At 46.8% G+C, this 25,919-nt stretch overlaps 2 protein-coding genes across 4 annotated transcripts in view; one reads left to right on the top strand and one right to left on the bottom strand.

The window, feature by feature from the left end:
* The window catches only part of LRMDA (leucine rich melanocyte differentiation associated), a 641,685-nt gene extending 616,245 nt beyond the window's left edge, over nucleotides 1–25,440 (bottom strand). Inside the window, exon 1 of one of the 3 annotated variants that reach the window (XM_063163848.1) lies at nucleotides 25,344–25,440. Coding sequence is in view for 2 of the 3 variants with exons in the window: in XM_063163845.1 (XP_063019915.1) it covers nucleotides 12,760–12,855 (96 nt within the window). In the remaining variant the exon portion in view is untranslated. Of the gene's footprint in view, nucleotides 1–12,759; nucleotides 13,383–25,343 lie in introns of those variants that run through there. The other 2 variants (XM_063163845.1, XM_063163844.1) reach the window with 2 other exon arrangements.
* ZNF503 (zinc finger protein 503) lies at nucleotides 14,555–18,602 on the top strand. The gene is made up of 2 exons (XM_063163843.1): nucleotides 14,555–15,340; nucleotides 16,433–18,602. Exons 1-2 carry the CDS (start codon nucleotides 15,032–15,034, stop codon nucleotides 17,951–17,953), a joined length of 1,830 nt encoding a protein of 609 aa, XP_063019913.1. The 5' UTR covers nucleotides 14,555–15,031; the 3' UTR covers nucleotides 17,954–18,602.
* Nucleotides 25,441–25,919: the final 479 nt, after the last annotated feature.

The raw sequence follows: 25,919 nt of genomic DNA, 5'->3' as shown, positions 1-25,919 counted from the left end.
GATGTTAAATACAGTTCTTCCCTACCATTAATTTTTCATTATGAAAAAATACATATGTTACCGAAGCTACAGAACTGTCCACACTTTCACAAACAGGAAAAAGTTCTAATTTTAAGGTAACCACAGGTCTGAAAATCTTTTATTACCTGGAAAGTTTGAGGGTATCTGTTTTATACTAACATTTTAAATTGGTCTGTTAAAGCAGAAGAGCTAAGATCAAAGCCTTCATCAGCTAAACAAGTAAGTGAGCAAAAAAGAAGTCAAGTCCACTGATTTTAGAGATTCTATTTTAAGCTTAATGACCATTTATATATAATGAATATATATATATATGTCATCATACTGGCCCATAAACTGACATATTGAAAATAATATTTTCAAATTGTTATCTACAAGGAAATTTATTAACATTCATATTCTCCTTCCATGTGAATGGAAATGCATGTTAATTCTCTTCTACAGGACTTCAAATTGTATTCACTGTACAGTATATTAATTTGTCTTTCAGTGGAAAGATAAGTAAATGTGTTTGTAAAAATTGTTCATAATGATCTGTTCCTGCTGCTATTTATACTGGTTATGTTAAAATATAAAGAAAGTCCTACCTAACACTTCTAAAATGTCATTCACCTGTAAATTTCATGACATTTTACATATATTAATCAATTAAGCCCTACTATACCCATCGCAATTAAGCATTAATATCCCAATTTTACAGTTAGTTACACTGAGGATAGCTTGAAAGGTTGGCTGTCTTGCTAATACCACTCAGGAGTGGGGATAAAGCCCACAAGTGATAATCCCTTCTGCATGTGTAATTAAAAATGAAAAGTATTTTCCCTCTTGTAGAATGGATGGCATAAAAATAAAATGCAAAATCAATGGACAAAGTTTGGGCTCTAACAGGACTGTATCTTTTCTTGTGAAACAAACCATTGCTTTACAAATTCTTGGAGAGAGGTGAACATGTATGATCAAGAGATTTCTACAGAAGTTCCACAAGATGTGGTCCTCAGACCACAGCAAAAACAGTGGCACAGAAGTACAGGCCCTACTAAACTCCCCCCACCCCCCCAGCCAGGCTAAGCATCTCACACTGAACACAACTTCCACTCTGCATCATTTGGAGAGGCTTTTTCAACTGACACCCTTAAAGTAAATGCAGGCTACTCTATGCTTGTTTTAACAATAAAAATTGATGTATCCAATTAATTTACCCATCCAGTTTCACATCATATTAATTCTATAAAATTTGCCAGTCTAATGCCACTAGAAAATAATTTTATTTCCGTGTTGTGATATGCAAAATAAAGGTTGTCCTGTTTACCCTGTTGCTGAGGTACTATAATTATCACTGATTACAAAATGGCAAACCAGTGTGTTTGCAGGTGCATATCCCAAATGTAACCTTTATTTAGCAATAAAAACTGCATAATTTTCCTGTATACTTTTAGTACTAATATCTAGTACTCATAATTTACTGGTTTAAAAGTGCTTTATTATTAATACCTTAACTTACAATCCTTTCTTGCTTTTAGTCCTCTAACTTGGTATGGAAATAGTTACAGGTTTCTCATGTTTAATCAGACTTCTCTATGTTCTGTGTGGGTGAAAAAAAATAGGCTATTTTGCTGCTACCATACCTCTCAAAGGGGTCAGTGACAAATCACGATCTCTTGGCATTCTGTCTTGCAGATTTTGCTCCAAATGAGGCAGGGATGATACAGGGGTGGTATAATTTAATCTTCATTAACACCTCAAGACTGTCATCACATCAATGAACTAAACAACAGAATCAAGAGTGTAGAGGCAACCTCTATTCTGGCACTTCATTTTTTTCTATGCCCAACCTGTCATTTTATGAGGAGTCACTAAGATTGCCATTGACATTCTGAGCCAGATACTGAAGAGAAAGTCTATAATGGCCTTGTATTTCTTCCTTGAAAGAGAAGAAAGCCTCAGCTCCAAGACCTGTTTATGTGGAATGGGCTGAGAGCACCTTAAACTGGCAGGGCAGGCACAGCCTCTGATAGGCTTGGCACACCTCAGAGTCCTGGAAAGATGAAGGAAAGCTTTTTGCCAGCTCCCAGCAGTGACAGCTCACCCTCCCTCAGAGTGGTCACGCTGGGTTCAGCACCACTGCAGCCCACAGTGTGCCTGAGCTATGCTCCCTCCTTCACTGGGGACACGTGTTCTCTCCATAAATCTCTATCATCTAAGGATTCCCCACTATTAGGGAAAACAGAGTTGTCATTAAGGTTCCTGTCAACTCCTTGGCACCTCACAATTCACACACAGAGGTAAGGGGAGGGCTTTTTCACTTTGTAAGCAAGAAAAATATGTTTTACTGTTTGACTTGAAGCAAACAAAAGAGCTGAACAGGTTTTATACAAATTTTTATAATGCAAGACACTTGCGGTGTTTTGGGTATAATAAAAGCACTCAGGTTAGTTCAGTAATTTGCACAAGTCATTTAAGTTATGCTAGAAATATATTATGACCAAAATGTTGTTATTAGAAACCAACTCCATGAAAAACATGAACTAGAGAGAAATTATTTTCTCTACTTTTAGAAATCATCCTAGTGTTGTTCCTCATCCATTACTGACAATAATACTTGAGTGACATGCATTATGCATTAAATATATTTATGATAATTCAGATCTATTTGTATTAAACAGTGATATTATATATTCACTTAAGATTTAAAAATGTTAAAGTTGATAGCGTACATATCAGAATATCATAGATTAGATTACAGTGGATATCTTTAGGCAATTTTATTTTATATGGAATAGAAAGGCAGAAGACTAAGCATTTTTATTCCAAAACTGTGCTCACAACTGACCTAAACTGACAAAAATCAAGAACTTGATATCTAAACTTGTCACTTAAAGGTGAAGTAAAAATCCTTAGCAGGAAAAGGGCAAAGAATCAAAGTCATCCATAGTATATGAGCAGAAGTAAAAAATTCAAATAACTTTACATTTGGAAGGTAAAACATGGAGCCAGTAACACTGTCTACTGTCTGAAAGTCTGTATCAAAGATGTTGCCACTCTCCGGCTGTTAAATAATCCATGAGCTGAATTTGTAGGCACCTCCATCACAGAAGTCCCGTCACACGACTGATATTTTTGCAGAAACAACAGAGAGGATATGAATGAACTGTTCTCTAATTATTCTGGCAAGGCAGGGGAGGACATTCTGCACTTCATTCTCTGGTGTCATCAATTTGATGTCTTTATAACTGCTAAATTAATTTTTCTGTACTTCAGGAGCCTGTTTCAGTTCTTAAACTTCTAAGGATGAAATTCATGCTGCCTTTCAAAGTCTTAGGAAATCCCCTGTGCACAGATCTTTTGGTATTCTAGTGCCCACACTGAGGACAGCTAACTGGAGATATCTGTAGCTCTTAAAGATTTTTTTTTTCCTGGAGTACTTAATAATATTCCACAAGCAAGCATACACAGACCTTCTGGGAAGATATAAGGGAACAACTGATAAACATTTGATCTATCTAGAGACATGCAGCCAAGACTGTGTAAAAAATACCAAACCATCTTTAGCCCAACACTCCTCCAAGAGGTAGCACTTTTTGTGTGTGTGTGTGTATACTACAAACATAAATATACCCTACCCTGGACTGGGTATTTTGGCATCCCATGATTATTTACTGTTCGCTGTAAAAATGTTACTGCTTTCATTACTCCATAATAAATACATAAATAGAACTACAGACTGCCACAGGAAAGAACCATATTTCCTTTCAACTTTTCTCTGCATTACACCAGGTTGCTCACCCAGAACTCAGCTGAACTAATCTTGTCCTTTGCTACTGCACATAACAGAGATCTTCATGTCATCCTAGTCACAGAAATTTCAAATGTTGGCCAAAAAAATCAAGATCAACTTATCTCCATATCCACAACTGAGCTCCAGTTTTCTTTATTGTACAAATGATTTTAAGAGCTGTATTTGAAAGGAGGCAGTTCTGCCCAAAACAGCTTTTACCTTCACGATAAAGAGCCTATTACAGCTCCACAGTTGTTTGTATGAGTGCCATAATTAGAAATATATCCTTTCAAAAAATCCTGTCTATTTTACATAGTTTTCATGATGAGTAACAAAAAAGGCATCCAGATTTTTTTTTCCCCTTTGGTTTATTAATATTACTTATTATTAACAACAACAGATACAAATGGATACCAACAGTCCAGAGAAAGTGAAGCATCTTTTTTAAATGGGTTGTAATGTTTACTGTTTTTCTTGAATATTATCATTTCAGTTCAACCATTATCATTTTTATTAACATACTTTGATATTAAATATCCATAACAAATATGAAGGCATCACACTTAAATTTGGGAGGTTCCCATTTAGATCATGTGGGAATGTGGGAATGAGACAATGGGTGATTACTGAACCAAAACAGCTGCTGCAATTGTTTTCATACAAAAGTGAATGAGAAAATTTAATCTTTCAGTCCATGGAGAGAAGGTGCAAGCCCTAACTGGAGTAGCCACAATGCCATTATATTATCTCTGTCTTAGAGCTATTCAACCAAAGAATACTCTTACACAGTGTTAATAAATTACATTTCAAAAATGATGTTTTGCTAATTGATTTTCCCCTTGTATATTAATGACACTCAAACAAGACTACCAGTGCAATATAATAATAGCATTTGTACCTTTGTCCTACTAGCATAATTATTCATGATTTCAAGGTCACGGGTAGAAACATCATCTTGTATAAATATAAAGTAAACAATAAGAACACTAACGTCAGATATTATAGAAATAGGTAGCAACTACTAATTTAAAGAACCAAATGTCATCATCACATGCCTAAGTTGTATTACATCACTTAATGAATTTGAAAATTAGTGGAGGAATAAGAAGCCTTGATGATGCCTGTTTGTTTCCAATGACTAACGCAAAACACGGAACTTGCAGCAGCACCAGCATATTTAATTCTGACACGAAATCATGGCATTCAAACAGGAATGAGATGATCCTCTTGATTTGACTATGCTATTATACAGCAAGTCACGCCGCATAATGCCGGAGCTTTTCTACAGGCAGTGTGAGATTATGTTCTTGTATTTTTCTGCCATGGTAATGCACTAAAGCATTTACTGTCTTATCCTGATTACAACTCTTTGTAATGGAAAACTAAATACCAGGACTGTTTCACAGATACAGAGCTGCAAAATGTAGTTGAACGCTGTTAATGGTGGATCTGGAAATGAAACTTAAGTGTTGCTAACTCTGTCCAGTCTCTGCTCCTCAATGGCCACAGTTTAAGAAGTTTACTTGAACAGAATTTACTGTAAGGACTTGGGTCCTTAATCTCTACTCATAATGCTAAATGTAGTACATTTATCAGAGCTGGGAGTACCTGAATGAAACTGGTCAGGGAAAAATCCTCTTCACACTCTCATGCTACTGCCTACTTTGTCATCCATTAAGGATATGAACTTTATGTGAGTGATGTAGGAAAAAAGAAAGAAATCTGTCTGGGTTAGGGGTTCTTTATGGGAAAGAAATTACATAAAGGGGAGCACTTTGCTCAGTTAATTAAAAATAAAAAATTACAATTAGATGAAATAACATGAGGGCTTAATCTCAAAAGCAAAACTCCCCTTAGAAAGCACATTGAATTTAGAAGAACAAGTTTTCATTGTTCAGGTGTTGAGAGTAGTGATCAAGAAGAAATGTTGCTACAGGCACTTGTTTGGCTAATGCCTTTTCTTTTAAACATGGAAAATTTTGCAAGCAGAGTTTGTATTATCCCTTCATAAGTAACCCTTAAATGTTCCTTTTGTCATCTTGTAAGATTTTAAATTTAATCATTTAAGTTCTTTTCCTCCCACCTTACTGGTGGCTCAGTCATTTCATCTCATTTGACCACAGGATAGAAGTGGGTGTGTGTGCACTTTTAAGCTGAACTTACATTTTCTAATATTTGGCACATTTTCTTACTATCTTTTCTTTACCTCCAGGTAGGCCACATAGCACAACAATGAGCAAAGAGGTAAGACTCCAGCTGAAATGATGTAATGCTGAAAATTAAATTTATACACAAGTGTTCCGAGTCTGGGTCATAGCTGGGTCACTCCTCTGAGTGGGAGGCAATCCAGCAAGGAGCACTGGATAATGATTTCTCTAAGCTGAGGCCCCTTTCAAGAAATACAGCAAAAAGCTTTACCTTGATATCTGAATCTAATCTGATTCAATGTGTGTAATTACTGATATTTGTTGTGTGGTAGTAAGAAGTGATATTATTTTGTTATATGTTGTATTATGTCTCCTTTTCCTTTCAACCTGCTAGCACCCTGCAATAAGCTTTCCAGTATCTGAACCCTTACCCAGAGATAGTGGTTTAGATAAGGACTGGCTGGCTGAGGCTTTTTACAGAACACTTATTGTTTAGAGCTGGGGGGATTCATTCTTTTTTGAACAAAGAATGGAGTATGTCTTGGTTGTTTAGGCACAGCTACATATGGCCAGTGCTATTTTTTTTTTTTTTTAGCTGTATTTATCCACTGTATTCATTTGCTTCCAGGTATAGCTATCACACACTCCTTCCTAACCTTGGGATGAGCTTTTCTGTAATGGCTTCTAAGTGGGTTCCACCTTGGGATGGTAGGAAGTGCCAGCAGAACATCTTTGCTCACATCCAACTAAGCAGGCCCTCAGGGGAGACACAGGCTCTTCTAAGCAGTCCAGGCTGGTGCAACAGGCTTTGCAAAACATCTAGGAGTCTTAAAAACACAATCACATCAAAAGGTAAAGCAACCCATATAATTTCCTTCTGTTATGCCAGTTGTCAGCCTCTTGCATGTTGTGTCGCCAATGATTTTGCACTCTACCTGCAAGGTTCCCTGCTGCCACCTGACAATGCTGCAGTCAGCCACAGCTGACAACCTCAGCACCACGAGAGCGACTGTCAGGGCCATTTTGCATGAAGCACACGCAGCTCCTATCCAGCGAAGCCCTAATGTGTTGATTTACAGAGTCCTCTTGGCTGACATGGGAAAATGAGTCTGGTCATGGTTGATTTAACATTTTATGGGCAAAGAGTCAGCCCGCTATAGTAAGTTTGGACTAGTGCAAATATTTTACACATTTGCACACAAGTCCGCGGGAAAAAAAATATTCAAGATACTCTGATTTTGATTCCCACATCCCTCGAGCTCTACTGAAAATAACGTGAGTTCCAATTAATCAAACACAAAGGTGTGTGTTACGGGTCAGACCCTCGGGATGAGTAAGCAGCTCCGCGGGCACAGCCAGCCGCCCGCGAAAGGAGGAGCCGGGCCGAAGGCTGCGGTGGGGCGCCGCGAAGAGGCGCGGGTGACCCGCGAGTGCCCCCGCCCAGCGCCGCTTCCCCCGCAGCTCCGCGTCCCGCCGGCCCCGGCCCCGCTCAGCCCGCGGCGGGGGCGGGCGCAGCCGGCGGGCGGAGCGGACACGGGCGGCCCCGCCCGCCCCGGCGGAAGTGGCGGCGGCCGCGGGGCAGCCCCGCGGTTCTGGGCGGCGGCCCCGGCCCCGCCGTGCCCTCCCGCGGGCGCTGCTGCTCGGGGCTCCCCGCCGAGGGGGTGGAATGCCTTTCCCCGCAATCCGCTGAAGCGAACCAGCAGCGGAGCGGCCGTCTGCGCTGCGCTGCCGCCGGTGTGCTCGCCCCGAGCCCGCGGGTAGAGCGGAGCGGGCGGCTGGCCCCGCGGTGCCCGGCGAGCCGGGAGAGCGGCCGGGAGAGCGCCCTGCCCGAGCGCCCTGCCCGAGCCCGCTCTCATCAGCCCCCTCTCCCGCCGGCACACCGGCACTCCCTCCGAGACGAGCGCAGCTGGACGGAAAATAAATCCGGGGGTGGGGGGAAAAGCCTGTCGAATCTACCTCCGGCTAGTTCATCGCCCGAAAAGAAAGGGGGGAAAACGGGTATGCCTGCGTGGGGGTGCCAGGAGAAAGATGAGTGTTTCTTTCATTAACCTAATGGTAATTGCAAAAAGACTCCCTTTTTGTCAGCTTCACCTAATCAAAACCGAATATCTGTATGTGGCACTGACAAAATCAGTAAAACTTCACCTTCGACTTTATTGATCTGAACAGACAGGCAGAGTTTTCTATGGTGTTCAATTTAGGGAATTAAAAAAAATCACTCCGCTAACAGCATTTGGTACATTTCTAACCCATATGTCACCTCAGTGCTTTAAATAATTATATTTGCATGCAGGGAGTGATTCATAAATATGTCAGGATTGTGAAATATAGGCAGGCATTTCAAACTTTCTATTTAAAAAACATGAATTATGGCCACGAAAAATGTGTTCCCATTTAAGGGTGATACGAAGTATTTGGTGTCTAGTACGGAGGCCCATCCATCATATAGACAATAAAGAGAGTTTTTGCCTGACGTTGGAAATTTATGGTTGCCCTTCTCTGCCCTAATAACTCAAGCATTGTGTCAGCCTGTGACAGCCTTTGCAGAAAAACAGCAACCCTGTTATCAATCAAAAAGCCCTTTTACATTTTTAGCAAAACTCTGATCATCCAGACACCCTTTTAATGTATATATTACATCATTATAGATCATTCTGCACTTTTACTGCAACTCAACAAAATGATCCATCACTTCAGGACAGTCCTGATGAACGCTGATGTAAATTATTTGCACGTCGCTAGTACAGTACAAAATGAAAAATGTACTTTAGGTGGAATTAATTTTAGGGTGTAAAAAGCTAAAAATGAAAGCAGTGGGGATTAGAGGAGACCTAAATGCACCATTAGGGATAACTGAAAACAAGCTAATAGTTATTTAAAATTAAGATTATTTTAACCTTTTGGGATGATGGACCTAGACTGTTTCAAGAAAATAGCGAAGATATATTACATATATATCTTCTTTCTGCCCCTGCCAAACATAGCTGTTTTGTAATTGAGTGGAGGATCATTGTTCATTTGTCATTAGGGTGTTTAGATAAGGTTAATTATTTGGGTTCCAGAGCCTTTTCCAGCCATATCCTCAAAACTCTTCCTCATATCTCAAAGGACGCTGTTCCTACACTGTACCTCCCTGTGGAAGACGCATCTGGTTGATCTGCACAGTTTCCATAACAAAGTTGTCAATAAACACTCCGCATTTGGGATCCGAGTGACAAAGCTGGAGATCGCCTCCATTGTGTGCCATGGTTAATTTCTGAGGGATTACTGTAACCAAATATGTGCTTAGTTGGTACAATTCTCTCCCGCAGCCTCCAGGCTTTCGCAGAAGATAAACACAAAGATGCCTTTATGATTGCTGAGATGGAGTGATCAGACCAAGGTGTTACAAAAGCTACAAGACTTTTTTTCCCCCCACTCTTAGAATCTAGACGCCAAATACCAATTCAAGTTACTTATGTACAAATTAGGAAATGTGTTCCCTCGCTTTGGGCTCGATGATTTTAATCGTAGTACATTTAAAAACATGAAATGACACTAAAAATCTCCATGCACTTAACAGGAAACATACCCAGCCTTGCTCGTGTCATTGCAATTATTTGACTTGCTCTCTCCCTCTCCCTCTACAAAGTTACCTTAAGGCATATTTTAAATAACAGCTGTTTGCATAAGAAACACCTTAGACATAAAAGAGGGTAGATTTGGAAAATAGCTGTTGGCAAACGGGTTTCGACACGGGAGTAAAAATTTTCACACTTACACGTGAAACAATGTCAAGAGAGAAATCTGTCAAAGGGCTAAAAAGAGAAAGGTTGGGGTGGGGTCTTTTTATTATTAGGTGCATTAATCTCTTCCTTATCTCGGTGTAACAAAAGAAACAAAATTAGACAAACGCATTTGAAAACATTCTAGGTGAAGCTATGTTTCCAAAAGCAGTAAGCAACCAGCCAAACAAGCAAACAAAAGTGATTTTCTGCTCGTTTAGTAAAAATGCCACTGACTTCTAAAATTCACGTTCGCTTAAACGTGACTGTTATTTTGAAGATGGCTCTGAAATTATCACCGCTTATAAAACGATTACCTACATCTCATGCAGAGTAAAATATATATTGCTTCTATGTGTTAGGAAAGTAATTACAATCATAAGGGTAAATATTTTCAGGTACTATGCGAACAGGGGAGAGGTTTGGAAATCTTACTTCATGTTGGCAAGCTTTCCAACTATTCACTTTAACAATATTCTGGAATAAATACCCCTCACCTCTGCTGGATACCTGGGCAGACGCATCAGTTATTAGCTGAGCACATGCAGCCTCGCATTAAAAAAACCAAAAAAAATAAAAATAAAAAGGGAAAAAAGCCTCTCTCCAAATGTACCAAATTGTGGTGGTGTATTTCTGATAACCCATCACATTTCTTATCTTCTTATATGAAGTACTATCATTCGTGTGAGAAAAAAAAAATAAAAAGAAAGAAGATGCACCATCTACAAAAATGTATTGCAATGTATATCTTAATAAAAACCTTGGGGCAGATAGTGAAATGTAAGTACTATCAAAGGAAATAAATTTGACGCACCGGATGGACAGACATGTAACTGAATTGTGTTACACACAGAAACATAACCCAGACACAACTCAGCAACCCTGCTTCTGCTAATTAACATCTTAGTCTTGTTCGAAAAGATAGAAAATAAAGGGGGGGAGAAGGAAAAAACAAACAAACAAACAAGCTAAACTAAAGGGCCTGTAGGGTTGCTGCTGTTCCGTTTAAAAGACTAAACGCCCTTTTCCAACATGATCTACAGAAGCTGACACTTAAATGGCAAGAGAGCAAGCTCTCAGAGCAGGCACGCTGGTGTCGAGGTTTCTGCAGTTCACTCTCCCGAGGGAAAAATAGGCAGTCCGGGTTTTTTGGGTGATCCTGACCAGGGTTTGCAGCTCGCCAGCCTGACCTGTCAAGCGGATTATTTTAGAGGGAGATTAATAGGGGAGGCGGGCTGCAATAATAATCGTTTTGTTTGATGTGACAACTTTGATAGGCGTTGATTTACTTACAAACTGATAGGCTTTTAATTGAGCGCCTCCATCCAGCTTGAGATGAAAGGAAAACCGCATTGAAAAGCTGCCCGAGTGCCCTCGAGCCTCAATACTGATTAGCCATCTCGACAGTGAATAGTTCAAGGCATTTTCAAACTTTTTTTCCTCTCTCGCTCTCGCTCTCCTCTCCTCCTCAAATATCTGCCAGCCCACTCCTTTTTAAGAGAAAATAAATCATTTCCATTGTGTGCAAATAAAATCGACTTGACATGCTTGCCAATAGCTGGTAGGTAAAGGAAAGTGTGGACTGGCACTTGTTAATTAATTCCTCCTTTGCTCTCCTTTTTTTTCTTTTTTAAGTTACAATTTTCCTTTGTAAAAAGAGGAAGACGGGTTCCAACCCTTGGATTTTTTTTTTTTTCAAAGGAATAAAAGCAACAGCCACCAAAACTTCAACAAGACTACACAAGTAAATGCCAAACAGCAAACCGTCCGCACGGACTCATTAAACAAGAATCCCTCGCGAAGGTAACGAGCAGGACAGAATCGCTCTTCTTCGGCTCAGGAGAGGAAAGGAGCCCGCAGCAGGCAAATCACAAACTCCGCGCCGCTTTCAAGCGGCAGCCCCGCCGCCCGCCCGATCCTACGCGTGTGCATCCTAACTCCGAGCCCCTCGCTGGGAATCGTTTTCTGCGTGTGTTAAGCGCGGTGAATAAGCTCTCATAGCTCAAAAATGCTTTGGAGGGCGCAAAGGGGAGGAGATGTCTTGGGGCTGATTTTTTTACAAGGTTCTACATAAAAAAGTTTACAGTACCGAGTGAGATTTAAATCTCATTTCAAAGGCTGAGGGGAGAGGGAAAAAAAAATGAAAAAGAGAAGCAAATGAAAAAGCTGTCCTCTGAAGTTGCTAATTAAATTACCCTCTGATGCTTCTACTTGAGCCAGAAAGACCGGGGTTCGTGCTGTTCCCCCCGCTCCGTCCCCCGCTTTTGCCGTCGGTGCGCTGCCTGTTTTATACAAGTACCGACTATCGCCTCTGCTTCCTTGGCTTACAAGTAAAACAACCCTTCCCGAAATCACCCTCACCTCCACAAGAAAAGAGAGAGGGAAGGAAAAATGGGGAGGGAGAGCCTTCCCACAGCTGACTCTACCTTAAGACAATTAATCTTTAGTCTTTCACCCTGGGAGGCAGGATAAATACAACGAGAAAACAGATAGGAGTCTCCCCGGTCCTGTAAGGAAAACAGCTGTTCCAAGCACTTTAATGCAAATGAACACAAATGAAGGTTTCAGCTTCTTTTTTTTTTTTTTTTCTTCCAGAGTTTTACTGCACTCCATTTATCAATTGGACTTGACAACAAAAGAAAGAACTGGGGGAAAACCTGGGGCAGATTCAAGTCACTTCCACTCTAGATAAAGGAGGGGGGCCGGGGGGGGGTAGGGGAGTTCCTTGAGGGCAAGTTGTGGGTCTTGTCAGTCCTATTGCAATATCGTGGGTTTTATGCAAGATTTCTTTCTCTACCTCCTCTCCCCTGCCTTTTAATTTTGATGGTCCTGCAAGATGACCGCGGTGACTGCAAAATGAAAGTACGTTTATGATTCTCCACTAAGAAGTTGTGCCAATAAACCTTATCTTTCAGAGAAAAGATAGAAATTTAAAAGTTTGTTAAAATTAATCGCATCTTTATTAAAGCTAGAGGAGTTCCGTGTATTTATCCTACTCTATACACTGTAGTAAAAGAGCAAAGTGGTTTAAATAAAATACAGCAGATATACTCACTGCGCTGCAAGATTTAAGGGGTACCTCTTGGCGGGGGAGGGGGGGGATACCGAGCAAAACCTGCCTTTCATGTACCTCGTAAGAAGAGCGGGTCATTAAAGACTATCTGACACATCTGTTTAGGGACTAGGACAGATCGGTGTTTCAAGCGAAGAAAAAGGACTGGGTTCAGCAAATCTAAACGTGAGAAAGTGAAAGTCCTTCCTCTCGTCCAACCCTTCCAGGATCAGCGCCTGTTCTGGTTGGAGTCCAGGTCAGGAATTGGACGCGACCCCTAAAGCACTTGCCTTGTTCTTCACTTGTCAAACGTGTTTTATCTCTAAGTGACCTTTTTGTTAATGTTGGAGATTGTGTGGGCCACCATGTCAGATCCGGAAACAAAAGTAAAAGATTGATTAACACATTTTGCCTGTGAAAAAATGTTATGGGATGAGGAGGTGGGGGGATAGTGGGAAGCAAAGTACAAAGAGAAAAGAAAAAGGCAACCAAGCGACTTGAAGGGCTGCGGATTCCGCTCGGGGCATCCGCCGGCACCGGTAAAAACGGGGCTGAGGGCAGAGGACTCGGTACCCTTCGGGAGCGCACAGACACAAAGCAGGACCAATGTAACGCCCGGGTGGACACCGTGAGCGTACCCAGAAGGCTCTCAACACAGCCTAGCTTAAAATCCAGCACATAAATGGCGAACCGGTACTCTCAGTACTCTCGTCGGGGCGAGGGGCCGCCTCCCCAGGCCCCCGCTGCTGGGGACCGGTTCAGCCCGGCGGATGCAGGGACGAAGGACACTTTCGAACAGGACGAAGAGGGAAGGGGAAGAGGAGTCCAGCTGCCCTCCCCGACAGGGCAGTGAGGAGCTGGGGAGGGCTACGGGTTGCTGGCAAACAAATCCAGTTTACTCCAAGGATTTATTCCGTAAATTAAAAGGCTTTTTCTCCCGAGGAGCCCGTCTCTCCCTCTGTTTTCTTTCCTTCTTCCTCCCTCTCCCTCTCTCTCTCCTTCCCCCTTCAAGTCACACCAGGCTTGTAATCAGCAACAAAAGCTGACATAAATCAAGGGCGGATTGACAGGGGCTGACAAATAACTGATTGATTGCGGTTGGGGAGCACTGACAATTGACGGCGGGGCGGAGAGTCCCGAAAGGCGGCGGCGGGCTGTGCGTGACAGCCCCGCGTGTGACGACCTCCCCCAATCCCGCCGCGCTCCCCGCGCCGCCGCAAGCCGCGCCGCAGCGCCCCGGCTCCCGCCCGCTGCCGCCGGCGACGTGCAGGCCGGCGCTCTGCAGGTTCTCGTCCGGGCCTCCCCGCGCTGTCAGGCGGGAGGGGCGGGAAAAGCGCCCCGCGCCCTTCCGCGGCTCCCGGAGGGGACACGGCGCGGCGGCGGCCCCGGAGCGGCCCGGGGGCGGGGGGGCGCGGGCCGGGCCCGTCCGTGCCGTGCCGTGCGTGGCGGGCGGCAGGCCGTGCTCGGGGCGGTGTGCGAGCGGCGGGGGCGGGCGGGGGAAGGGAGGGCGGCGGAGCCCGCGGCCCCCCGGCAGGCGCGGCGCCCCCAGCCCCGCGGCCGCCCCGCCGCTGCCGCGCGATCCGCGCTGCCTGCGGAAGAAGAAAAACGCTCGCAGCGCATGATGTGAAACACAGAATTAACGCCCATCCCATCCTAGGAGCGAAAACAAGGAAGGAGGGGAGGGGAGAGGGAAGGCGGACGAGAAAGGAAAAAAAAAAAAAAAAAAAAAAAAAAAAAAGAGCGAGAGACCATTAAAAACGGAGAAAAAAAAAAGCCCAGAAAAGGGAACGTCACATCCCCTTGACCCTCCAATCACCTCGGGGTCCCATTTGATTGGAAGGCGGCAAAGGCTTTAATCTCAGACTAATTCAGCTGCTTTTGAAGTGAGTTTCTTTGCCAGATCCCGGGCTGGATGGGCAGCGGCTCGCATCACAGCTGAGCGGCGGAGGCGAGCGCTCCGCGCCGCGCCAGCCGGGGGAGCTGAGAGCGGCCGAGGGGGACCGCGGCACACGCTCGCAGCCCCCACCCCCGCCCCCAGCACAGCCCAAGGATTACTCGGCTTTTTTTCCTCCTCTTTCTCTCCGGCCGGCTCCCCCTTTCCCTCCCCCTCCCCACCCACGCCCTCCCCGCCAGAGAGAGCCACGGGACATTGTATGTTTGTTTTTCTGCTCGGGGGGCGTGTGGCTTTTTTCCTTTCTCGCCCGCAGAAAGCGAGCGAGCGTTTCCGAGTGCGAGCGGCGCCACTTGCCCCAGTTTTCATGCGAGGTTTTGGGTCATGATCACATCGCCCTCGCTTTCTGCTATAAGAAGTAGTAAGCGCAGCAGCAGCCTCAGCGAGCCCGGAGGCAGCCCCCGCCGCAGCCGCAGCGCCGCCGACCTCGCCGGGCCGAACGGGCACGCTGGGAATAACGGCAGCAGCGCCGCCGCCAAGCCCTGCTTCCACGCCGTCCCCCCCTCGGACCCGCTACGCCAAGCCAACCGCCTTCCCATCAAAGTCTTGAAAATGCTCACGGCGCGGACTGGACACATTTTACACCCTGAATACCTGCAGCCTTTACCCTCCACGCCCGTCAGCCCCATCGAGGTAAGGACCCGGCCCCCGTCGCTTTCCTCGTCCCTGCCCGGGCGCTGGCTGTGCATGGCGGCTCCCCCAGCCGCCCTCGGCACTTTCCTGCGCTTTGAAATGCATTTACACCGGGACAGGGGCTTCTTTTGATCTCGAGTTAGTGCGAGGAGCCGCTCCTGGGTATTGTTTCCGTGTTTACTGGGATAATGTCTAGTTCCTGTGTAAAATTAATATTTTCTTTTTTGCTATTTTGAGGTTTTTTTTTTTTTTTCTCTGCTTTTTGAGAGGAGGGGTGGGTGGAAGGAACCGATCCACGCTGGGGTCACGATCCGGCCACGCAAATAAGCAGCGCTCCGAGCGCCAAACAACCTTGCTTTTGCAGGGAGTGTGTTGGGGTGGGGGGGACACACACGGGACGGGACGACACGGCGCCGAGAGCGACAGGCTCAAACGCGGGTGCGGCAGAATAACTATTTCAGCTCGCCGACCGATTCCTTTCAAGTACCGACACGGATCTGTACTTCGGGGCGCCTGCTGGTCCCCTTTCTGCTCTATCGAGGTTGCTGGTCCCCCGCTGCCTAGCTCGCTGTTTGCGGGACCGAAACTCGAAACAGGGCTGGTGGTGGGAAGGGTGTGTCCGTGGGAATGAATGATTTCATTAAGGTCTCTGCGGAGCGAGGACACTCTTCTCCCGGGCAGCCCTGCTCGCCGGCTAGCTCGGGCTCTGTTTATAAATAGTGCCAGCAGTCAGGGTGCAGAAATGCTGCAGTCGCTATAGTTCACGGGCGGGATTGCGGGCCAGCACGGCCCGAGCGACGCCGAGACGCCGAGCTCCGCGCTGCCCGGGCCGCTGCCGGGGACGCTGGGGGCATTGAAGGTGGCCGCGGCGAGCTCGCAGGGATACGAAAATCCCCAGCCCTTTTTAAAGGCTTTATGGAAAATGGTGCATTCAAGGGAGGGGGCTGTCAAGTTGATGAATGCGCACAAACTGTTCGTTACTTCCAGGCTGTACTCTGCGGAAACCTACGGGATAAGAGTCCTATGTAAGCAGGGGGGTTTCTCAGACCCCGATTAAATCTCTTTCTTTGTGTGTCCTTCTGATTCCCGCAGCTGGATGCAAAGAAGAGCCCCCTGGCCCTTTTGGCACAAACTTGCTCGCAGATAGGGAAGCCGGACCCATCCCCTTCCTCCAAACTCTCCTCGGTCACCTCCAATGGCTCCGGAGGCGACAAGGACTCCAAGTCGGGCCCCTTGAAGCTCAGCGACATCGGCGTGGAGGACAAATCGAGCTTCAAGCCGTACTCCAAGCCAGGCGCGGAGAAGAAGGAGCCGGGGGCGGCGGGCTGCGCGGGCGCCCCCGCCGCGGGGGTCGCGGCCGGGGAGAAGTCGGGATTCCGGGTGCCGAGCGCCACCTGCCAGCCGTTCACCCCAAGGACAGGCAGCCCCAACTCCAGCGCCTCCGCCTGCTCGCCCGGGCTGCTGCCGGCCGAGGGCAAAGGCGGGGAGGACAAGAAGGACTCGGAGGGCTGCGGAAAGAGCGGCAGCTCCGGCTCGGAGGGAGGCCCGGGCACCACCAGCATCAGCCACAGCCGGATTAGCGTGAGCTGTGCCGGGATTAACGTGGAGGTCAACCAGCACCAGGAGAGCACGCCGGGCTCCAAGCCCATCGCATCGGACTCCGCCTCCTCCTGCAGCAGCACCACCGCCACCTCCTCCACCTCCGTTCTGGGCTCCGGCCTCGTGGCCCCCGTCTCCCCTTACAAGCCGGGCCAGACCGTTTTCCCCTTGCCCCCGGCGGGCATGAGCTACCCGGGGACGCTGGCTGGAGCCTACGCCGGCTACCCGCCACAGTTCCTGCCGCACGGAGTGGCTCTGGACCCCACCAAATCCTCCAGCCTGGTGGGGGCCCAGCTGGCTGCCGCCAGCAGTCTGGGCTGCAGCAAGCCGGCGGGGTCGAGCCCGCTGGCGGGCGCGTCGCCGCCGTCGGTGATGACGGCGAGCCTGTGCCGAGACCCGTACTGCCTGAGCTACCACTGCGCCAGCCACCTGGCAGGCGCCGCCGGAGCCTCCTGCGCCCACGACCAAGCCCTCAAGTCCGGATACCCCCTCGTCTACCCCACCCACCCTTTGCACAGCGTCCACTCCTCGCTGACCGGCGCCACGCCGCCTTCGCTAGCCGGCCACCCTTTGTACCCCTACGGCTTCATGCTCCCCAACGACCCCCAGCCACACATCTGCAACTGGGTGTCGGCCAACGGACCCTGCGACAAGCGCTTCGCCACCTCGGAGGAGCTGCTTAGCCACTTGCGGACCCATACTGCCTTCCCGGGCACCGATAAACTCCTCTCCAGCTACCCCAGCTCCTCGTCGCTGGCCAGCGCGGCGGCCGCGGCCATGGCGTGCCACATGCACATCCCCACGACGGGCGCCCCGGGCAGCCCGGGCACGCTGGCCTTGCGCAGCCCGCACCACGCGCTGGGACTCGGCAGCCGCTACCACCCGTACTCCAAGAGCCCCCTGCCCACCCCCGGGGCCCCCGTGCCCGTGCCCGCTGCCACCGGACCCTACTACTCCCCTTACGCACTCTATGGGCAGAGACTCACCACAGCCTCGGCCCTGGGGTACCAGTGAGTGCAGGCAGCGGGGCTCTGACACACAACACAAAGTCTAGCGGTAAGGGAAGGAAGCCCTGCGAAACTTTATAAAAGTCGGAAAGAAAAAAAAACCCCTGACTTTTTATAAAATAGTGTTCATTTGAGGACTGGATCCATGAGCACTGTATTTATTTATGTTAGCTTCAAGCGGGACAACGAATCATAAAGTGCATTACTAAACTGAGCTCAATAGGTAAAAGTGGAACACCATTGTAGAATATAAATAAAAAGATAGAGGTCTTCTCTTTAATGTTACTTTAAAATTGCTATGATTGTATTGTACGTTCTTATTTAATGTCTCATTGAAACAAAAAAATTTACATGCATGTTTGTTACTAAAAACAACTCGCAATTTGTCAGTTATAATTTCAAATTGCAATTATTTTTAAGGTGTATACCCTTGAAAGAGAATTGGTATTTTTTTGTATGTATTCTGGAAGAAAAAACAAAAACAATTCTATTCCAAAAACCTCATTTGCCTTATTTTGTTCTTTAAAGGAACACTTAACTATTTTTAATTTTTAAGTCCACCCTGTAAAAAGGGTTAAGTAAGGTTTACGTCATGTACTAAAATAGACAATGTATCGCTTTAAAGATTAAAATTCCGTATATTTGATGTATTAAAAGGTTTTAATTTTTTTTTTTAAATACGCTTTGATTCTGTTATAAAACCCGAGTAGGTCTTGGATGGAGGTGACTGCTAATTTCTCCTTAAGCGTTTATTCAATTTTAATTAAAAATTAAAAAAAAAACAACCAAAGTTTTTTTTATTGTAACCCCAGGGCTCTCTTAAAAAATAATCAGACACAGTTGGTTTTTTTCCTCGTCAGTAGAATTTTCTGGCACGAAATAAGAAAACTGAGAATCGCTTAAATCTCTTTCCCTGTCTTTAAAGAAGGTAAACTTATATTTTAAACGTTTTTACTGTGAAATATCTGGTTTTTAAAACTAGTTTTCAACTAGAAGACTTCGTTCTTTCTTTAGAAAGAAACGGGGAAGGCAAGACTGTTTTTTAAAAGTGTAAGATGATTATCCGAAAGCTTTTTTTTTTTTTAGCAATGTAATGCATACCTATTCATCTCTTTCTAAATGAGAAGTTCAGAAGTAATTAGGGAAGCGCTGTTTGAGCTCATCCAGTTATTTTCAATTTCTCTCTTCAGTTCGCACCGCAGCACAAAAGATCGTCACGTAAAAAAAAAAAAATCGGACTACTCTGAACACTCCTTTTCTCTTAAAAAGGAAGGGACGGGGAAAAAAAGAAGCCATCCGTTATTTGGGCCGAGTTTGCTCTTTACTGAAGTGCAGTGCCAAACTTGACGCGATCCCGAGAGGGGCTGCCCCTGCCCGCACCGCGCCTCTGCCTCCCCAGCCCGGGTTTCCTCCTGGCGCCCCAGGGCCACCGCCCAGCTCCGGCTCGTCGTCCTGCGTTCAGGTAGGAGCGGGGCTGCGGCGGAGCAGCTGCCGAAACTGCGCAGCAAACCGGTGCCGCCGACATAGTCGGAAAAGCGCTGGCGCAGTCCGTGAGGGCAATGCCAGCGCAGGGCTCTGCCCCGCGCCCTGCCCGGCGCTCGAGCAGCGGCCCAGGCGGAGCCGAGGACCTGCTGCCCCTCGCTCGGCCCCGCTCCTCCGGCCCCGGCCCCGGCCCCGGCCCGACGCACTGGCGGGGGGCAAAGCTGCAAGCGGCGACTTCGCTTGACAAATCACCGGGTTTTCTCCCTCGTTCTGGATTCCCCCCACAATATAATTACTGTTCAGAGTTTCCCGTGGCGCCCAGATGCTAATTAGTCGAATACATTCGCTTCAGATAATTAGTGGAAGTTAGCGTTAATGTGCAAAGGCGAGAAAAGCAGCGAGCTCCTGAAGCTGCAGCGGCCGTCCCGGCACGGCTCTCGGCGGGGCCCGGGACGCACGCGGGGAGGCCGGGGCTGGGCCGCGCTGCGGCTCTGTCGGGACGCTGTCCGAAAGCGGCTCGGGAAACGCTTTGCGGTTTAACCAAACGTGTTACCCCCCAGCCGCCTTAAATGGGAAAGGCACCTTTGCGTATCTCTGCTTTAGGAAATGTAAAATGGGCTCTCGTTCTGAACCGATGAGTTTGAGAAAGGGAGGAGAGGGCAGTGCTGTTAACTGCACCAAGTAAACTTTAGTTATAAAATAAGAAGCCGATACAAACACAGAAAGTAATTGAAAGAAGGGATTCTCGGGTCGGGGGTGATGGTGGCGGAGGATTCATCCGGCGAGCCCGAGGAAGGCAGAACAAGCTCGCAGTCCTCTCTGTATGCCGCACGCCCCCCGCTCCCTCCTGCAGCCCGGCCAGACTGCCTTCCCCGCTTTGCTATTTTAACTACTCTTAATTTGAGGAAAATTACATTTCAGGCTCCATCTGGGTGTGCAAGCAACAATTACAGTTTTGCCGCGATTAAAACACCACCATTGCCACGTTCCTCTCCTGTTCGTGTGTTTTACAATTACAGATCTTGAACAGCTGCAGCTCAGACTTCGCTAACCAAATCCCATCGCCCATCAGGTGTTGCAGGGGCGATTTAAAAAGGGCGAGGGAAGCATTTGTGTCCTGGAAGCCTAACTACAGTTTTGGGGATTTCAGCTCTGAAAGGTTACACACAAAGATTGCTGATGCATGTGGTGAAATGAACACTTAATGCTATTATTACTATGTTGCTCAGATGCTGTCCCCGAGGTTAAAGAAAAATTAAAACACCTTATTTTATATGTAGAGTGGTGATAAGTAGGTCTCTCTTCCAGCCTTGTTAAGTATACGACCTGGCAAGTGCCACCTAGGATTTTGATATTAATCTATTAAATTCGTCTTTTTTTCTAACAGAGATTGACTTATGGACATTAATGTTTTTAGGTAAAAGGACTACATTTGTTATTCCTCACCACCCCACCCCCCCACCCCCCCGTTCTTACTAACTGGATGGGTTGTGGATTTGACAGCAGCCGCTGGTCCATGCCACCGAACTAAAATAATTTCACAGTGAAAAACCAGCTTGAGAGGACAAGCAACAGAAGGGCAAAACCCATCAAAACAGAAACTGTGATCAATCTGACCAGAGTCAGGCATACATTAGTTTAAATTAAACAGTTTTGTCTTTCTCACAAATCTTTTTTGAACATTAAAGATAGAATCATGTAATATTTAAATCAACTCTTGTCAGATGCTAAGTGCAACTGAAGAACCAAAATAAAAATTAATGCGTTTCCCTCCACTCTCAAAAGCTTACTTTGGATGCCACTTCGACAAAATACTTCTGATAAGCAACGGTTAGAAAAGAAGGGTCCTGTTTATCTTATCTACGGGGAAATGTAATTAAGGTAGTTTTATGAAACAATAAAACACCAAACTCCACAGACAGCAAAGGAGTCTCTGTAATATATCTGAGCCTAGATGGGCATATGTATCTTGGCTTATGTGCACAAGCCCACACCAAACACACGCATATACATATGCTTGCCTGGTTTTGGAATGCAAAATGTATGCTAGAACTAAAATACAAGGATGCCTTTATTACGGGAAGATTTTCCTCAGTGATTAGAGGCTCCATTTGCTGAGATCAGAAAAGCCACCCACTGCCCATTGACCACCTTTGGAGCCACCCTCAGCACAGGCAGCAAGGTACACACAGAGCTGGGGCTGACCCTCCTCTCTCCGACCCGAGGTTAGCAATCATCTACCCACATCTACAGTCAAAATCACTCAGGCATAGGGAATCCCGAAAGATCCAAACTTTCCGAAACAAAAGTAAATGTGCATTCCTATTCCATAAAAACATTGATCAAACTTCATTCTTTCATACTCAGAAAAGATGGAGAGCACTGCTGCTTTAATACTGTTGGCTCTCATTGTAGGCTTTCGGTAGACCACAGTTCAGGGGTTTTTGGTGGTCTTTTTTTTTTTTAAATTGTGTGTGTTTTCTTTTTTTGGTTTTTGGTTTTTTTTGGTTGGTTGGTTTTTGGTTTTGCTTTTTTTTTTTTTTTTTTTTATTTTGAAGGAACGATTCTTAAGTGGAAAATCGCTGGAGCTACCAGCACCAAATTTCCTTTTCATACAGTTTTTTGGGTATAATTTCGGACATTTGTAATGCCGTGTTGAGATACCCCACCACCCCTGATTCTTTCTGCACAGCTAGCACTGCTTCATGAGCAGACCTGAGGCAGGCAAGCAACCAGTTCTGATCAGAGGTGTCTAATCCCTGCTAAATCTCTTTCTCAGCTCACTCCTGGAAAATTCGGGGCAGTTTACCTTTTCTTTTTTTAAGGTAAAATTTTGTTGCGATGAAGCACAGAGGTGTCAGAAGAAAAAAGACGGACCCCGGGTCTGTATGCTCTCACCTCTTCGGAGGCGGAATGCTTTGGCAGCAGAGACGTGGTTGAAATTTGAGCAGATTATACGTTTGAGCTTGTGCATAAATGCGAAAAGACTGTCCTAATGCTGGATATTTCTCCATCAACATCAACCAGGTGCTGCTGTTGCAAAAATCTCACCTCCGACTGCTTGCTCTGTGCGTGTGTGCACGCACAGCGATGCACAGACTTTGTTCTCTCTTCATGTCTGAAATTCATCAACTACCCACCCCCGTTCCCAGCCCCACGTCCCCTACGTGAAAAAAAAAAAAACAAAAAACGTGAATCCTTTCAGGCTTTGAATATTGTGTAAGAAGCCTTGTGTGTGTATTTTTTTTAATCTTCAAATGAATTAAAGACAACCTGACAATGCTGTCATCTGTCTTCAACGTCACATCAAGGCAAGAAATAATGATAACAGAGCAGCAGAAGGACGCCCACTGAAACCTGGAGGATATATATACACATATATATACACACACACATATATGCCTTGAAACAGTTTGAAAGAGAACAAAATTAGATTACCGCTCTTAGGCTATCACGGTAAAAACGTGTGGGATTTTGCGTGCGTGCGTGTGTGTGTGAGTGGCTCATCTTTCCTGCCTTATTTTGTGAAGCGCGTGCTACTCGATCCAAACCACTTCTGTGGGATGGGACAAGAAGACGAGCAGGCACATTCCTCGTTCCCAAACTACCACGACCAAAGGAAGCACCAAAATATCCCCCCCCTCCCCCTCCACCGTTTCAGGTTCACGTTCCAGTTAATAACAAACGTTACTGCTCTCCCGAGGCGCGGGCCACAGCGGGCACGCTTTGCGCGGAGGCCCGGGCGGGCGCGTTACGCGCAGCTGCCCGGTGGGAAAGGGGCTGCTGCCGGGGAGGAGGAAGAGCGAGGAGCGGCTCCCGGGGAGGAGGAAGAGCGAGGAGCGGCTCCTCGGGAGGAAGAAGAGCGAGGAGCGGCTCCTCGGGAGGAAGAAGAGCGAGGAGCGGCTCCCTTTGTCTGCGCGGGCCGCGGGCCGGTGCCGCTCCCGGCCGCCAGGCGGCGCTGCGGCCCCCGGCGGAGCGCAGGGCAGCGGCCGCAGCCGGGCCGGGCCGGGCCCCGACGGACCCCGCGTGCCCGGGCACCGGGAACCGCCCGCAGTCCCGGAGGGCAGCACGGCACCACAAACGGCCTGCCCGGATACAAACACATAGGCCGGATCAAAAAATAGAAAACCCGAAACACACACACAAAAAAACTCCCCTCAAAAACAAAACTAAAAATCATGGTGGTTGGGTTTAGGTTTGTTTTTTTTTGTTGTTGTTTTGTTGTTTTTTCTTTTTTTTAATCGCGCTTGTAATCTTATTCGCTCTGAAGGGTAAATAAATTGCAGTTGTATGAAAAACAATTGGTACTACATGTGTTCATAACAGATGGGATCTTATCACAGTTTAACTGTAATAAATTCTGACTTCTCGAAATTGTAATTTCTGCTCCATGCTGGATGTCTCTTTTCTACTGTAATAATAGGGCTACGAACTCTTAAGAGCAAGCAGAAAAGTTTTTGCTGCTAGCGTTGCTCAAGAGCCAGGGCATGCTCCTACAGCCTCTTCCCAAGTGCGGCTCTTTGAAAGTTTGCATGAAAACGCATCTGAAAATCAAAAGGGAGAGAAAACCCTGGCGTATAGGGAGACAAACAGCTGATCCTTCCCCCGCTGAGTAACATTATTTACTAAGGCCAACGATAGTAGTCCTTGAAATACATGGAGAAAACCTAAGAACGAGCCCTCTGTGTGAAGAAGCCCTGGCAAATGACAGATCACGGTTTGCCTTGTGAAGAGAGAAAATGTGGAAAGAAATCGAGTCCCTGAGGAAGGGTGAACCAAACTTTAGATTAATCCCCCCTCGCTCCAGCTCACAAAATTAAAAAATAAATTTGAATAACCACTGAAAGGATAAAATTATAATAATAAATTGTCCATATTCACTGAGGCTGCGGGACTAATTATTTTCACCATCTCGACTTCCAATTGCTGTTTATCAAGTCGCAGGAAAATGCTTGTAAATCCATTACATTTCCATAAATCCTTTCGCCACTTTGTTTTTGGCCAATGCTTTTGCAACATTAATTGATTTTATTACACTTTCTGAAGTCACTGTTTATTAAACTCAAGCAACTTCTCTCTGAAAGCGCTGGGTTTTTCCATCGACATACCAAAGCCGCGAACGGGAATTACTGAGGTTACTATAGGATCTAGTCCCTTTTTTTACACCCCTGCTGTGATTTTGATGACAAATGCGAACTGCAAATTACAAGTTTCTAATAATCCACGCTGTTACAGAAAACAGCTCCTTTATCGCTGTTGAAAAATTAGTCTAAATCCAAACACCACCCTTCCCCATTGTTTTTAAACGGGGGAGGCATGAAATGCTACTGGGAGATGGAGATCTCACACACTAAGAAACGCTCTGCGAGTCTTTTACGTTACTGGGTGGACAGCAATAATTTTTAGAAAAGCATTTTCGATGTGTAACTATAAGGCCAATGCAATTTAGAAATGAGTACACAAGTTCCAGGTTTCTCAAACCTTTCTCCCCTTTTCTTCAATCGCCTTAAGAAAACTGGCCCCAACCAGCCTTAAACTGATAAATGATTTCTGACTCAATAGCAGCTGATTTCCAGTTCCCTCACCTGTCACGCTAGCCCCGTGATCGCTATTTAAAAGCGTGAAAAGCCAGCGCCGGTGTTGAGAGCGCTCCCGCTCGGTCCCACGCCATGCCCAGGCACCCCGGGCAGCAGCGAGCCCCCGCCCGCCCTGGGCGCCGCCACCGCCGCCCGCCCCATCGCGCCGAGCGAGGAGCTCCCGAGCCACCTCCAGGGACTCCAGTGACGCAAGATGTTATAAAACGCACATAATTACTACAGATCGCATACGGAAGACATGTAGAACTGCCTGGTTTAGGTAGGACAACGTAACGTGAAGGCACGCTTCGTATTACAGGTTCAGTGTCTGCAGCCTACCCTTGGCTCCTCAGCCTTTTTAGTCACATCAGCTGCTGCCCACGAAGACGTTTTGTACAGGTGAACGCGCCAGTTGTTTGCGATGCGGTCATGACTCGCACTGGGAGGAGGAGGGGAAGGACAGGGAAAGCAAGGCACGGAGCCGCCCCTGCCTGCGCCTGACCCGCGGGCGGCGGGCCAGGAGGGCAGAGCTCCGGCAACCGGGCACCCTGCCCCGGGCCGGCCCCCGGACCTGCTGCGGCACCTCCGCGGGCCCCGCTGGACATGAGGCACGGGAGAAAGGCCGCAGCGTCTCCCTGCCTCCCTTCTGCTCGGGACACCATGGGCAGCGCTGAGCTCGGCGCCCTGGCCCGAGCAGCCGCCACCGCGGCACCCGGCCGGCAGGACTGAGAGAAGCCATTCGCTGGTTCACGGCAAAACGTCCTGTTTGGAAAAGGCCACCTCTGCACTACATCCACTGCCACTGCTTTAGAGGGGTGGGTTCAGCCCGGACTGGGACAGACGGCTCAGGTGTGAGGGACTCGCACTCCGCACAAGGGGACTCATCCCACTATGAGCACCCTTTCAGCCACCACA

Source organism: Melospiza melodia, chromosome 9, assembly GCF_035770615.1.
Source record: "Melospiza melodia melodia isolate bMelMel2 chromosome 9, bMelMel2.pri, whole genome shotgun sequence".
Classification (NCBI taxonomy): domain Eukaryota; kingdom Metazoa; phylum Chordata; class Aves; order Passeriformes; family Passerellidae; genus Melospiza; species Melospiza melodia.
This window is presented reverse-complemented; position numbering and strand designations above follow the sequence as displayed.